This window comes from Nesoenas mayeri (assembly GCF_963082525.1).
Source record: "Nesoenas mayeri genome assembly, chromosome: 2".
NCBI lineage: Eukaryota > Metazoa > Chordata > Aves > Columbiformes > Columbidae > Nesoenas > Nesoenas mayeri.
This window is the reverse complement of record NC_137543.1, coordinates 37,731,659-37,748,654: the sequence shown is the minus strand read 5'-3', so window position 1 is coordinate 37,748,654 and position 16,996 is coordinate 37,731,659. Positions and strand designations below refer to the sequence as shown.

At 37.1% G+C, this 16,996-nt stretch overlaps 1 protein-coding gene across 3 annotated transcripts in view; it reads right to left on the bottom strand.

Moving 5' to 3' along the window:
* The window catches only part of PDE7A (phosphodiesterase 7A), a 77,260-nt gene that overhangs the window by 25,841 nt on the left and 34,423 nt on the right, over positions 1-16,996 (bottom strand). For 2 of the 3 annotated variants that reach the window (XM_080339909.1, XM_080339910.1), the window contains exon 2: positions 9,797-9,857. In XM_080339909.1, the coding sequence (XP_080196035.1) occupies positions 9,797-9,857 (61 nt within the window). Of the gene's footprint in view, positions 1-2,320; positions 2,405-2,903; positions 2,937-9,796; positions 9,858-16,996 lie in introns of all 3 variants that reach the window. The other variant, XM_080339911.1, reaches the window with a different exon arrangement.

The following is a 16,996-nucleotide window of genomic DNA, read 5'->3' as shown; positions in this document are numbered from 1 at the left end:
TTCAACTTCTTCACAAAACATCATTAGCAGAAAAAAGAAAATAATGCAAAACAACAGAAGTTAGCTAAGCAAAATACAAAACAGCAATAATGCTCCATCACTGTGAATGGCAGCCAGTATACATCATCTGCAAAACAAGTAAGCAATGATCACTGCAAAACATTTAGAACCAAAGAGTAAAGTTAGTGGATAGTAGGAAAAAAGTTACAGTGAAACTTTACAAACACCATGAAGGAAGCATATCCATGCATTACTGATGTTCAGTATGCAGCTGGGGGGTAGGGGGGAAGACAACATTCTGCAGCTGAAGCAACTAAACCATCTGAGAAGACCCTTTTCAGTCCAGGTTTCGCTCCAAGCAAAGAAGAGCCAGCCGGCTCCTCTCCCATGCTGTTGCTCATATGGCTGAACATTTTTTTTTCAGCCATGTAGCTCTATGTGGCAAAATCCTCTGGAGTCACTGGAGGTGGGTGGGGAGAATATCCTATAAATGAGGTCAAATCTGATTCCCACAACTTCTCTCTACCCATAGCCTGACGGTACGATACTAAAACCCTTTTGCTTAAAACAATTAAGGAAATACTGATCAGGACTCAGTTAGTATTGCTGATAAAAAGAAAACATTTTACTGATTACAAAAAATAAAATAGAATCTGTAAGTGAATAGAAAATGTAGTGATATGGTGAGAGATGGGGCTGAATTCCTTTACAGGCTTTGAAATAAAACTCCTGCTACTTTGTGGAGTTTAAGTCAAAGCACAGCATTACAGCAAGTCACAACCCTGAAGTACAAAAAAATCTGACTATAATATGCCAACTCTAAGAACTGCCATAGCAGCTGACTCGAGGAGGAAGCTAGAGCCAAAGAATTTTGGGGGCCTCCTGGTAACATTCTTTGCTGTCATCAGACACCACAGTTGATGTTGCTAAAAGTTGGTGCCTGTGCCTGAACAAGTAGGGACAAGAAAAAGGGGTGTGAAAAACCCTTTACCTCATTAGTCATGATCTGCCGGACACACAATCATCAAGATGGAATGAAAGAGCATGAGGAGGACCACAGAAAATACAGTTAATTTGACAGCAGCAATAATATCATACATGACTGCCTTTTAACAGGTAGTTCTTTTAATACTTCTGCTAGTAGTTCCCCCCATCAGCATGAAATGCCACACACACACATATATATATACACAAAAAGACAGTTATGTAACTCATAACTCGCATGCTGTTTCTACAGAGAACTTTTGTTATACTCAATAGAATTGTCAGGCCTTGAGATAGAATTCTTATTCTCTATTGAAAAAAATTCAATATAGTATACTCTTCAAACTTTGTTTTCTCACCTATTTTATGATACTCACTTTTGAATGAAATGAAGATTTTTAAGAGTTTTAAATTTAAGTAGTGATCTACTTTTAAAAAGAGTAACTTTGATTAATATCAGAATATTAGCACAGCTTCTGCCACTCATTTTTATGAATGTGGTAATTACAACAACCACACTTGTTACCATGAAGTAGTTTTTCTGAATCTCCCCATTGTACTCAGAATACTTGGAATTGTGCTGATACAATGTTGACATAGATACCTTACAACACTATGTACATTAATATTATTGGTATAATTTAATTACAATTTAAATCCCCTGCACTTTTGCTGCATATTGGTATGGAGGTTATTAAAGCTTCTACATTACAACCACCACTGACATATTTAGTTACAACAATACAGATGTACAAAAAAAAAGAAAAAGGGGAAATTATCCAAAAATATTCCTCCTATAACACTTCTGAGAAAAAAAATGTTTCATAGAACACATAATCAAGACAATTTAGTCTGCTGTTTTCTTATTACACTTTAACCTTCATTTAAGATTTGGTCAAAAAAAATTAAATTCTAGCTACGTGTTTGAGTATCTGTAATGTTAATTGATTATGATTAGGTCAAGAGTGATTATATCTACTGTAATTCAAATAATCATCCTGGACCAGGCCCTTCTGCTGCTTTCTAAAAGCAGAGAAGTATTCTTCTCAACTGATTGCATCTGCCAAGCAGGAAGTTGGAACACACATTAGCATCCCCATTTCCACAGGGATTTGGGACTAAATTCAATGAGTTTAAACTAAAGTTTTAAAAACCAAAATTTACCAGTGAAGATTTGCCTCTTATTTTTGGTTATGAAGTAACATGAAAGATTCTCCTAAGAAGCAGAAAAAGTGGTCTTGCTTTATAAGCTGCTAACTTTATTTTCAGAGGCTCACTAACTAAAACTAATGGAAGCCTTTGTTTATTTGTCATTTATCTACTTTTAAATACTTACAGTGAAAAATACGGAAATCAATGTATGGATGAGAACCTCTTCTCTCTGTTTCAAATCCTGCCCGACTTCTTACTCGCACATCTCCTAGAAACAGGGTCAAGAGTGAAATAAAAGTGTGGAAGAGTGGCAGAGATAAAATGCAAATGAACACAGCCTGAAGGAGTAAAGATTCATGTACTTAATGGAGGAGGGTTATTCAAACCATAGGCCTATTTCAATGCTGTTTGTTTTAAAGGTGAAATTCAAAACAAAGTTTGAAGACTAGTTACACATGCAACTGCATGCTTTCTTGTCAAAATGTCTCCTGCCTCAGCATACGTTGCCAGAAGCATGTGATAAGCATTCAGATGAAATTAGGAACAGGTTGCTACACCAGTATGGTAAAAATGCACCTCAATATGACAGGAAACAAGAACATTAAAGGTCGATTTGTTCCTCAGTCACACACATAAAACAATAACATTTGGTAGAGTACAAAAAAGATTCAGCTTCAAGAAATGGTAGCTTTTAGCAAATAAGCTAGTTACAATATGGTTTTGTATTACATAATACAATACTTTCCCACTAGCATTTACTTACTTACTTGTGCTCAGCTGTTTGAATATTACACAAGAGCCTATTAAAATACCAAAACTCAGTATTAAAATTTTATCAAACTATTTTGCACTGCAATTAGCTTCAACCTGCATCTTTGAGCATGCTAGTTGACTTCTACTTATGCATTTTACCAACCGAAATCTGATCAGTATTCTTTTATTACGTATTTGTACTATGCACTAATGTAAGTAGTTCACCTGCATTAAAACCTTTCACTTAGAATCCTTCAGCAATTATAAATTTAGGGAAACCTCTGAAGATTAAATGCACTAATGTTTCCCTACCCAAATCCTAACAAAAAAGTGAAATTTAAGATGTGAAAGTGTTCAGGCTTCTAATTATTAAAATCCTTCAAGGGATTTTCCTGTCCTCAAACACAGTGATCTTCATATGAATCAAAACTAAGTATTTAACACAAAGAACTAAGACTGATTTTATAAGAACAAAAATTAAAATATAGCTATTTAATTTCCAGCAACCACCAGTATTCTAACATCTTGAGAGTGCTTTTTCCTCTTCTTCTCCAACCTGCTAATTTGTAATGCTTAAGCAGGCAACTTATGTCAGAAAATAGCTAAAGATACTGACTAAAACTTCAATAATAATATACTCTTAATATTTCATAAGTATCTTTCTAGAGATGCACATCTATTAACACTATCTATAACAACACACTTCATTTGAATGTTATCTCGTGAAGCATGCTGGATAGACCATGAAACAGCAAGCAGACCCAGGGGCTGCCCAAATAATGAGATTACGTATCAGTAAAAACATACCAAATACATGTGGTTTTCCGTTATTACGCCTTTTTTTTTAACTGAAAACTTTAAAAGAGCTGCAAAGGAAAGTAACCCAATTACTGCTTGTAAATATTATTTTTCAGACCACTGACAATATATTACTTATGAAGGCTTCAAGCATTCATGTGAGCAGAGTGCAAGAGGCTGGTCTTGTTCCAGGCAATACAGAGGCAGCAAATTGTAGAACTCTTCTGTTAGGCACAAGCAACTGGTGAATTTTATTTACAAAGTAAATGAATAAAAAGGAAATTTTGGAAAAGATGAGGCAAATGCATTAGTAGCTGTGTATGAAAATATCAGTTTACACAGAGTTTCATTACCTGTCACTCACATTCATCTGGGAAATCAGTCACAGCTAGAGCTGTGTGAATGAGTTCACCAGCTGAATTAAAAGAAAAATAAAGCGTTTTTCAGTTGAGCTTTTTTTTTTTCTTTTTATTTCAGAAAAGGCAATATAATTTTTGTGAATTATATTTATTTTTCAAGGCAGTTTTAGCTTTCAAAATTTACCACCATAACATGAATCGCCAAATAGTTTGAGTCAGTCTAGGTTTTGGTGAACAATTTACTTGTTCAAAGTGTAAATAATAGGAAAAGTTCACAGAAAAATACTTGAAGACTAACATGGAATTCTGCAAATAACAAACCAATCAGGTTCATCTGATAAATGATATCCAAGACGTTTCCCTCTGCTTTATTATTTACTATTACCTAGTCTAACAGCATAGATAGAATGACAGTATTCCTGTTACCCTTTAAATGCCCACAAGCTTGTAGACTTTGAGTAGGAATATAAGAAACACCATCTACAAGTGAAATGCAGAAGTGCAACTAACTACATTGCTTTTAACAGTAATTATCAAAACATATATATACAAAATTTTAGCCAAAAGAATAAATAATATTAATAGTTTCTGATCTGCATTTTTGGCATAAGGCACTTGTAATAAGATAAAAGTAAAATTATCATATTTGCTTGCATACACTTGAAACGAGAAGTTCTCAGCAAAGCAAGCAAAATGTCATAATTAAATAGCTGTTAAACAAAATCCTCTCTCCTTGATTGTGGTAGAAGTAGAGGGTATTTTGTTAAAAATCAAGATCTCAACCATGGATGATTTTTTTAGAATACATTTGGATTTATTCTGGAAAAAGATATCACTTCTACAGGACTGGAATTTATCACAGTAAATGAAGTAGAAATTCCTATCAGGCCAAAACAAAGGCAGAAGAGCTGTCTCCATTATCATTGTACAGAACTACTGCATTTTACAAGATTTCAGACAACAAATGTGCTTGGAAAAATTGGTATGAGTGGAATTTCAAGATACCAAACAACCATCCCAAATTTCTACATAATAACATCAAACTGGCTGCACATCAGCACATTATGAAATGATGTGTTATTAGCACAGTGAGATTAATCTTTACTGCATATGTATAGTTAGCCCCAAAACATCCAGAAGCACTGGGCCATCCCTATCCATTCACTGTTCAGTTCATCTGACCTGCAAAGATCAACAGATCCCAAATTCACCCACTTCATCGTGTTTGCACACAACATAACATTTGCATTGATTTGCTTGGGAAATCCTGCATGAGGTTTTTGTAACTTTATGACTCTGAAATTATACAGGATTTAATTTTAAGGAAGAGACATGTTTATCATCATAGGTAAAGGCACAAGACATTTCAGATTTAACATTACTTTTATCAGACAAAAGGACACTGTTACACAATTCCTTCAAACAGCAACAGAAGTCCAACCTCAGAGCCAGTCATTATTATGGTGGCTGAAAGAAAGTTAAAATTCAACAGCTAAACCAAAAGAACTTATTAATAGGTTTTGTTTATTTAGACCTTAAAAAAAAAACAAATGAAGTGGTTACAAAAACCTTTTGAAACTATCAGATCATACCACTTGCTTATTGGTAAATCTCCTTGGGGGAGCCAGAAGCATTAGCAAGCTGACAGTTTACATTTTAAGTGTCACTTTAGCCACTTTAGCCACTCTGAAGAGACTCATCTTAGGGGAACACATTCCAGTCCAGCATCTTAATGACAGTGGACTTCCAGAAGAATTTTTTTCCTCTTTGAGAGTTTCTGTGAATGCAAAGAATCAAAAGAAAGATTTAAAAATCTGAAGCTTTCCTTTCAAATACTGATTTTATGCACAAATGTGACAAAGTATCTGTTGGCTGAGTGCTTAGCCTGAATTTTTGTCAGAATAATTCTACATGACCAGGATTGCTTGCATTTTTAAGACAAAGGCCGTACAGGCAGAAACTCAATTGAAGACAGAATAAATAGAGGAAGAAGGAATGTAAGAGGAAGGTTTGTAGCTACAACTGAAAAGGAATCGGGCCAGTACAAAACTTACCTTGAGAAAAGATCCTTTCGTTCCTACCCCTCTCTCAGACAAGGACAGCTCTGATCCCCCTGAGGCAGCTGAGATGCCACAGCTGACATCCCTGTGCGTCTGGGTTACCTAGCACATACTCGGTGCCACCCCAACAATCCAGCGGGACTCAGTAACAATCAGCAGCTGCTGGGGGAGCTGAGACCTTCTGGAGTGGGGCAGAAACCCCAGAGATCACAGAGGACAGCTGGGAACAGAAATTACAGCAGCCGTCTCAAGGTAAACTACCCCAGTCAAAGCCATGAAGTTGTGAAGAGCAGCATCTCCAGCAACAACTACTGGCTTCAGAGATTAAAGTTCCTACTAAATTTGTTGGAGAAACAGATGACAGACAGGTCAGCCAAATATACCAGAATTAAAGCAAAAAGAAAACAACACAACAAGCACTACAGGAGGAGAGCATGCACCTGCACTGCACAGCAACGTGCCTCCACTGTTACCTGCTTGAGGTGATCGAGACCTCTAACGGAGGGTAAAATGCTCCAGTTTTGGTTGAGAGGTGCATGCTCACTGATTCAAGAAGTCACAGCCCCACTCTTCTCACCCCACGCACAGCAGCAAAACTTTCAGGCAATATAAAACAACAAGAAAGAAACCAGAAAAGCAAAGAAGAGAAAAACCCAAGAATGCATCAAGATTACACAGGAGTGCTTACAGGAAATTTTGAGAATTCCTCATAGCTGCTGAGAGAAGTCGCTGACAGGAGGTGATGCAGATATATTAGCCTTTCCAAGGTCTTAAAAGAAAAATTCTACAATGCTGCATCTGTATCTGTATTTTAAAATAGTAAACAAGCCACTCGGGAGTGGCTTAGTGTATATTTTGGGAATGGGGTATGACAGATGAGTCATTGGAGTCAATGCTGTTTGTTTATATCGACACTGATGAAGACAGTTAAGAGTTAGTTGTTTATTTTGTGTGCCCCTAAAATTTGATCATATAAATTCAACCTGTAAACACTGCCACACCACAGGAATTTCTTTTTACTCGGTGCAAATTAATTTCCGTTGGATTCCAATTGGAAGAGCCTGAAAATGTTAAAGGAAGGAACTCTACAGCCAGCACAACTGAACAGAGGCAGAGGGAGGTGTCCTGGATACCCCTAGCTTTATATTTTTGGTCTGCTAAAATAAATGCCTTCTGGCAGCACATTTTGTTAGTAGATATAGTGTGCTTGGAATAATAGCCAATCAAGTAAAAGGCAAAACCTCTCATGACTGTGCCTAACTTCCCCATAAGTTACAGCTGAGGATTCGTTACAATACTCTAATGCAATTCTTCATATTTTGTGCAAAAATTTCTAATTGAATATATTAATTTTTGAATCTACTCTGATATGAATGGATGCATTGGTATGTAGAAACAACTGTCCAGCTTTCAGTCTGTTCTTTTTACCAGCCCATTTACAAATATAACAGTAATAAATCTGTAAACAGTTGCTAGCTTGTACAGTATAGTGTATATAACATTCGGAAAAACAAAGTGATCACCAACAAGTGAAATGTGATACAAATTTAGCACACTGATTCAAACACCCAATGAGCAGGTTTTTGTTTGCTTGTTGGTACCCTCCTCCCCACAGCCGAAGCTAGGAGAGGTCAATCCTTTAAAAGCCTGACTGCCTCTGAGCAGCAGCATCACTACACTATTCATAACAAGAACCCATCACATAGTCTAATAATTAATATTCCAGTTCTGCCTATGAGAATACTCAAAGATGTCAAACCAAGTCAGGTTTTTCCCTCAGCTGAGATGTACACACCAGGAACCACAGGAACTCATGCTTCGCTTTCCTCTAGATTTACTTGAGCATTATCACAAATGTTTCTGCAGAGATGATGGGCCCAGCTACTACACGGTACAGTTAAACTTCCAAAGAAGCAAAAGAAGTCAGGTTATTTTTCCCCATAAATTATTTTCTTACAAGCTGAGTTTCTATCATTAGTAGATTAATTTTAAAAAGATAAAAACATAGACATACACTTACAATACCTTTAATTCAGGCATATCAGTGCATTTTTTTAAGTGAAGACATATTTTCCCCTGTGTGGAACTGAAAGTACTCAATTTATAGGATTTTGAAGCAAAAAAATGTATTTTCTAAGTACAACACTGTATACATTTAGTTTTTAAAAAGTATCTCAAAATCAAGGGAAAAAACTACCTCATGCTTGAATTTACTTTTTCTCATGACTAGAGCAGAAAAAAAAACAATACCCCACAATTTGAATAATTCTAGTGTTCATCCTGCAGAAGGTATGATTAAAACTGAAAAACTTATTTTAACTTTTGAAAATAAATAAGCCTATTTCCAACAATAACGAAAAACACAGAGCGGCTTTTTCAACATTTAGAAACCAGTATCTTGTTCTCCTTCTCCTAACAAATCTTCAAAGTAATTACATTCTCCTATTAAAAATCCTTCAGCAGTCAGTGCTATAGTATTAACAACTTCAAACTTAAAAAAATCAAAGTAACTGAAAAACAAAAATGCAAAGATGCTATGTCAAAATTGGATTTATGTATACACACATGGGTGTATGTCTACATATGTAGGTTCTGACTATAAATTCATATATATACACACATGCGTACACAGGCATGTAGCTTATAACCTTAACATCACAGAAAATACAGTTATGCATTTCTGGGGACTTTAATAGGTACAACATACAACTAAATTGGAAAGACTCAGGGCATAAAAAGACGTGCTCTGGCTGATTTAATTGGAGCCAGTTAAGAATTTATAATCACTAGCTGTTGATGTTCGTCAAGCCCTGCAAGACATCACGCAAGCACCCATAGTCCATTTCAACACAAAATCACAGCTCAAGATGGCTTAAATTAAGTGGCATAAACGTGCAGGGAACAGACTCGGCGCACATACGCAGTCCCCGGTGCCATCTGCACCACCAGCAGCCTCCGAAGAGGCGCAGGCAGCTCCGAACCCAGCAGCAAGAGCTTTGCATCTTTCTTCTCTCAAGGCCTGATCTCAATTCCTCCTGCCCTGCACTATCACAGAAGGTCTCCCAGATGCTCACCCCTCCCAATACTTTCTTTCTTTTTAATTTGGGTTCATCCTAGTTGCTACTCTGGGAACTTTCCTTGGCAACTTGACTAAACCACTGGCCCTGTCATGTGTCCTATTCCTTTCCCAAGTCATTTTCTAGAATTAGTAAGAGAAGTATTGTTTAAAATCATATCGTTATTTTAAGAACATCTTGAATGTTTCGTAGCCTCAGTATCCAAGTTTTTCAAAGTGTGTGGTAACTCTCACATAAATGTTCTCTGAACTACAGTTTTAACCAGAAGGACACCATGCAGAGGTGATAAATTCCACCACAGAAATAAAGATCAATCATGAGTCACTTGGAAAACTTCACTTCTACCAAACACATTACATAAATTATAAGAACTTTTTTTTTAATATAGGAGTAAAACATCTGACACAATGGTTAACTTGGAAAAGAAAGAAAAAAAGGCCAAAAAACCCCAAAAAAACCCAAGTCAACACAAATAAACCCAAACTGTTCTAAAGAATCCAACCAGAACGTTACTCAAGAGAAAGGGAATTTTACAAGTTTAAGAATTCAACACGCAATATTTAAATCAATCGTAAACGTTAGAACTTTGCAATATAGAAACTGGTATGCTTACCTAGCATACGAATGTACAACGCAGTCTGGTCAGAGCTGTCATAGGAAATTGCTCCACGCCTCTGGGGAAAAAAAAAAAAAAGGTATATTTTATGCAAGTCAGAATTTAATAATTTTTAAATTGAAATGAAAATAAAGTATCAATTGCCCACTTTCAATTTAACTCTCAAAATTAGTTTTGGAAATTTGAACATGCATCTTTCAAAAAAAAAAAATAATTGTATATATATGCTGAAGGATAGCAATTGGTAGTGAAGATATTATGAAAAACAGGATCAGAGCATGGAAAAAAACATCTCTGTTCCTTAATTTCTTTTGAGCTGCTCTTCAGACATTCCTCAAAATAAAAAAAAGATGTAGAACAAGATTAAACAGACAAAATAAGAAGTGCTTCTTATAGCCTTCTATAACGTATTACTTAAATATTTGCAGTTCCTGGTTTGTTTATCTACTTTTACCTATGGGGTATTTCCACCATTCAAAGCTAATTTTAAAGTTTTTAAAAGAAGAAAAAGTCCTTAAGTGACACCATTACTGCAGTCCTAAGAACTCAACCTATATTCTGGAGGGGCAGGACTTGGCTGCCACATGCTGCCTTCATTCCATCCAGTACGTTCTGTAGGAAAATCAAGGTATCGCTGAAATAAGATGTAACACATGAAGCTATTTTAAAGAAAACAAGTGAGTGGTATTTCATGTTTGATGATAAAAGTATAAAAGAGTCATCAAGCTATTCATACACGACACTAAGATACTCCCATATAGGCTGTATTTCTTATCTACACAAACTATGTCTGTTCCCTACTTATTCAGCCAATGCGATAATAGTTAGAATCCAGAAAGTCTCCCACCAGTGTGGTGAACAGGTCCTCTAACAGCTAAAACCTGGAGGGATGTTCTCATAGTTACACAACACTGGCATTGCAGTCTCCAAAGCTTGGCACAAACCAGCGCCCAGCCTTTACTGTGTTTTCACCATCTTCCGCCACTTCCTGAGGCCTTCATTAATGTTATTTCTTAATCACAGGATCAGAGGATCACCTTCACAACCAGACTTCAATTTTGCAAGTTCACAACATATGTTCTTTAAAGAAATACTATTTTTTTTGTATGCATGCGCATTAAAAACTCTTATGACCTTACCACACGCAACGTATTTTCACTGAGGACTGAAGGCACGGGGTGCCACAAAGGGTTATCACACCACTTTGAAAACTTCAGATAAAAACCAACCTGGAGGTGAACACAGTCACCCACTTTTTCCTCTGTGTAGCATGAATGCTACACCAGGGATGCACAAAGCCTAAATGTGCACAAGTTCTAAAGATGGGAAACCATACAGTGTTAGGAAATAGGACAGAAAACTAGATGTTGGACACTGAGAATTCCAAAAGAAAAAGATCAAGAAACAAATTACTTGTAAGGGGAGAAAAAAAGGCAATAATGCTTATAAACATCTATCTACAGAGCAAACTGAATGCACACAAAGACTAGAGGATTAATAACCTCTATCAGTATCATTTGTGCAAGTGATGCCTTGACTCCAAACCCAGAAGTTACACTTAATTGTTTTAGTATTTTTCATGTTAAAACAAGAAAAAATCATGACACTCAAAGTTAGAAAAGTTTAATATTTAACTACAGAAATGACCAAAGACTTAGCTCCAAATGAGGTCAAATTATAGTAGCCATTGTAAAGACAACAAGGTAGAACTCCCTGTATGGCACTTTCATGACGTCTTAGCTTTTGCTCTGTATTTCCCTGGAAAAAGTCATAAACCATGCAAATAATCCTTCCCTTGAAATATGCTTGCATAGCCTGTCTCGCAGCAATGTGCCTGTCCAGAAGGAAAGGCAGCAAAGCACCTCATCAGCCAGAAAATGATGCTGATTTCCCACTAACATTTTTCAATTTCTTCATCTAACATACCTTTGAATTTCAGCACATCTCAGATGAATATATTTTCTGTAGTCTGGAACATTTCAAATTACTGACTAGGAAAAATCAGTGATGTAGCTTAGTGCTAACTTGCGATTTGCACCTGTCTATCACAGATTTCTGAACATGTCCAGTACAGTTCTGTAATCTAATACAGGAGAAAGCAAAGCACACATGCAACTAGAAGAACCATGTCCAAATGGAGCACAACTCTCTGAAAAATAAATCTTTCTGATATGTTGATTACTTGCTCTCTAAAATCTAAAATATTATTTGCTAGATAAAGTAGTACATCCAATATGGTATCAAACACAAAGCACATTTTTTAAAAACAAACCAATGCTTACACAAACAAGTGATTTCATTCTGCAAGATTCTAAGACATCTCATGGGAATCTCTGAACAAACAAATCCTTTTAAAATTACCTTTCGAAGTTTAGTTTCCTAAGGAAAGAAGACAATTTATTGTGTAAACTTTACTAATAATACTTCAGAATTTCAGCTAATTTTACTAAAAGGGTAGAGAGCGTAAATTTGATAAATAAAATAGATATAACACTTATTAGCAAGTTCTGCCAAGGGACAGATACAGGGTGGGTAATGAGTGGCCAGATCTCTTACCTTTAGAAGAGGCAAATAAGTGGGGTACGGATAGCTAGGAGCACTGTGGTGGGCAGTAGGAGACAGAGGAGGGGGCTAATGGTACAGAGGCTTTGAGAAACTTGTGATGGGCAAGTAAATTAAATAATATTACGCACTTTCAGCCATCAATGGTTTTGTGCCAGCTGACACCATGAATAGGTAACAGACTATGCATTACAAGTTTAGGTATTTCACATATTTTCCCATTTCAAATAATACTGTCAGCACACTAGTTACACTATCTCCTACACTACTCTAGAAAAAAATGCAAGGAGAAATAAAAAAGAAGCAATTTAACTGACCCTGCCCGTGGTTAAGATACTTCGCCCAGATTCCACTTTTCAAATCCAGCAAACAGAAAGACCAGATTTAACGTGTCAGCTTCTACTGAGATGTGAACCATCACGTGCAGCAAATTTGTAAGTAGAACAGCAATTATGTCTTGAAGAACTGAAGTTTCTATAAAGTGCTCAAAGTTCAAACAATTTAATCACTACGATTCTATCCTTGGTGACCTCCAAAAATGCCTCCTCCCTCATTGCTAATCAAAGGTCTGCTCTCTGTAGCCTACAACAAAACATCAAGACTATACTTACACTAAAAATTTACCTTATGTACACAGTTGGGATGACTGTAGCATTCACTGTATCAGCCTCCAGAAACCTTGTCTAAAAACTTCACAGGCAGAGCTTCTGTCACTTCTGGCACTCAACGTGTCACATTACTGTTAATACTGTTAATTTATTTAGCATGAAATTTCATTTCTAGATCTCTGCCACCTCTTTGGTCTGAGGCTTTGTACCTGTTAACAATTGTAAAACATACTGGAACTCCTTGACCCTTCATAAAAATCTCTAACAAATAAGCATCATTCCAACGAGAAGACAGAACCATTGGTCCTCACACTGCAGACAATGCTGATGTGTTTAGGCGGGTTGTCTTTTCAAGCACAAGGACAACTTGGTCTGGTGGAATTATCTCCTGGACTCAAAGTGATTCAACAAATTCCTCAAATGATTAGGTGAGGTTCTCAACCACTCCACTTCTTTCCAGACATGAGCACAGCCCTCTGAACTCAGCGGGCTGTTCTGCTTCAGCAGTGAAGGCAGATGTCAGAAAGATGACTGGGAAGGATTCTTTACCCTAGACTTTCACTTTGAAAATCTCCCCTTAAATTTCAGTTTCACATTAGAGCATCCTTTATTCTTCCAAAGGGCAATACAGTATAAAAAGCTTTCATTTCTCCCCACTTTTGTCACATTTTTATGAAAAGTAAATGGAAGAAGTTCAAACTAAAGTAAAAGATCCATTAATCCTTTAAGAACAACAATGGCACAAAGTCCTCAAAAGCAGGTGAAGGGAGTAACTACCAAAAGACAGTTTTAAGTCAGACCTTTCTGAAAATCTTTTCACAAGAGTACAGAAAGTTATTATAGGCCAGGTAACAGGAATGACATGCCAAAGCAGCACATCGATATATCTTCAAAGGGCAACCGCTTCAGTGATGCTAGGGAGCACAAGCGTATGCCTGTAACCCTTGGAAACAGAGCAGCTGCTGCTGTTTGTGCCAAACAGAAACGTTTCCACTGGCGTATCAGTTTTATCACAGGGGCTTCCCAACCCTGTTCCAAGCAGATCACCAGCCCTACTGGGGGACGCCTCATTTCGGGAAGCACCAGCCAGCTGGCTTTTGACTGTCGAGTAAAACAACCACTGGTCTCATCCTGTAACAGCAGAAAGAAACTGGTAGAGCTGTTGGCCTGCAAACTTCGGTACCTCCCATCAGAAGGAACCTTCTATGGTTTCTGATGGAGTACACAACCCCCATTTTGTGACTAAAGCTGGGAAAGAAAAGCCAGAGGACAGCAACACAGCCAGTCAGGTATTTTTACCTACTTGGCTTTTCTGCCCAGGAAAACTGAGAACAAACATGGAGAAGTTGTTATATCATGGCAACTGCAATTTACTGGTTATGGTGCCTCAAACATACACACTCGGAAACTAAGATTCTAGGACAGTTTATCAACTGAGAAGTCCTAGAATCACAAACTAATTACATTAGATTTCTCCAACTACTACTGGATTTCAAAAGTGAGACTGGCATGTATCGTCATCCGTAGAATTATTTCAAGTAACTGAAAGTTCCAGGCTAACATAAGATCCACAGTTTTCCACAAGGCATCACCAAGCTTTTACTCACTAAAGCACTGGAAAATGCTCTTTTAAAGCACCTAAACTGTCACTGAACTCAAGCAAGCCACTGCAAAATGGTCCTACTAATATTTTCTAAATATACCCTTGCAGTTCAAAGCGGTATTTTGAAAGTTTCTCAAACCAGCAATAAGAAAACATAGTTAATTTCAGGAAAGCAACACTAATCAGCAGTAAAAATGAGATACGCATATCCTCTTCAAACATACAAATGTAGCAGTTTTAATATTTTCTTCCATATAAAGCTATTTCACATGACCATCTCCCAAGACAGATGACAATCATTTATAAACTTAGCTATTGTTTGACTGACAGTTATCAACATTAGTGATACAAATATCTCCCAAGTGTCAGTAAGGTATTTTCTCTTATATTCCTTATATCATGTGGCATTATAAGATATATCCAAAGCTTTATCAACATAAAAACTTCAAGATTTTAACAAAAAAAATGCAAAAGCTTGAAAACTGATCACAAAAGAAAACACTGTGAAAAGGCAGCATAAGTGATGGACTTAAGTGAGGACAGAAACACAGGGCGTATTACCTTTAGAAACTAAATCACAACGGCAGGACTCAAAAGCAACAGCAGAATTGGATAATTGGATGAACACACAAAAGTAATTATTTAAAAGAAGCAATCATTTAAAAGTGCAACCATAAATAGCAGAGGTTTTTATACTTAACTGTATTATGTCAGCTACCTGGAATTCCCATTTTACCCCACCTTAACAGAATCTTTAACCAAACTGAATTACAGACACAATTCTTAAGTAGGCTTTTTATGTCAAGTTTCGAAAAACTAACAATTTGAGAATATACCAGCAAAATATGGATGATGTACTAGGCTAACACACCAGCTGTAAAACTGGCATTTAGAATCTGCCTTCAGTCACAAGTCAACATTCATTAGGGTACCCTGGTCTTTTTCTTGGTGTGGTAAAAACTTTATGACAAGTGCTAGCAACTACGCCTGACCCTTTTTGCTTTTAGTAAATTTAGAACTGGGTTATTATAGCAATGACTGAACAGCACAGGCATGGATACCTGATAAAGCTTGTTTTCACGACAAATCAGAATTCATGTTTGTTCCGATTTACCTGTTAATTGTTCAAAAACATTAAACTTGTGTATTAATAAAAAATCTGTATATAAATGCATGAAATCTGTTTCTTTTTTTTCAGTTTCCTTTATTCTCTCCAATGATTCCGGCCTTCCTTCACAACCCTAAGTTTAAATTTATTCCTTCTTTTGGAATTAATTCCAGGTTAGGCAGCAAGCTATGCTGAGAAGAGACTGGTCTCACCTCCAGACACCAATCCCACCTATGTTTACTACCACAATATACATTGTGGGGATACTTAAGTTCTTTAGAATGAGAGAGTAGAAACTTCTGATTTTGTTTAACATCAGCACACACGCATCTCAAATGGAAAGGCTACAAAGTGAGTGAAGTAGCCAGTATTTCACCCAAGCAAACATAACTGGTATATCCACTCCTTTAACCCTGAAACCAAAAAGGATATTCTGTCCAGGAAGCAAAATATGCTAATTTGTATTATTCTCACAACGTTTAAAATTGTTATTCCTCATTTTCACAAAGCGCTACGGAGTTGGAGGTCTGTCAGTAGATGTGACAAGCAAAGCCCTGTCATTCGGAAGCCATTTCAGTTCCCTTTTCCGCCGTCTCCTATCTGGCACTGCTACAAAACACTCTTCCCACTTTAAGGCAGGCAAAAGTTGAGAGCTACAAAATCATGTATGAACACTTAGGAAACACAATCTTAAATGATGAATGATGTGTTTCCAAAACAGATTAGATTTTAGAGAAGAAAAATAAGTACTTAATGACTTGTTTTCTCTCAGGCTACTTCTAAACCCAGTTAGTCAAAACAGAATAATAAAATGCCTACCTTAGAAGTAATCCATCTGATAAGGATCACAGCTGAACACCAGATCAATACAATTCCCATTGGATCACGCCAAAGACCTGAAGCATAATCTCTTCCCTGTTGCCTGTTGCTGCTAGAAGCTGTATGAGGGTTCTGGAGCCCGAGAAGCGGCGTGCAGCAGCAAGGGAACAGGCAGGGAGGAGGCAGGGAGCAGGCAGGGGCTGCCCGCACCTCCGACAGCTGCGCTCAGGCCCCATCACCTGACAGCCCAGCTATGTGCCCTGCGTGAGCTGTGCTGCCCCGGACCCCTCACTGCCAACTCCCGACCCAACGAGAAAGTTTTACAATCAGAGGACACGGCCAATAGTCAAACCTTACTAAATCCTGCAGAAATGCTAAAGGAAATGAAAAACCACTATTATGTGCTTTTATAGCATGTATTTTAACGCAGCAAAGCTTGCTAGGCTGCAGGATCACACTCCAGTACTCAAGGCACCTGAGCTAACTCAGGATACTGC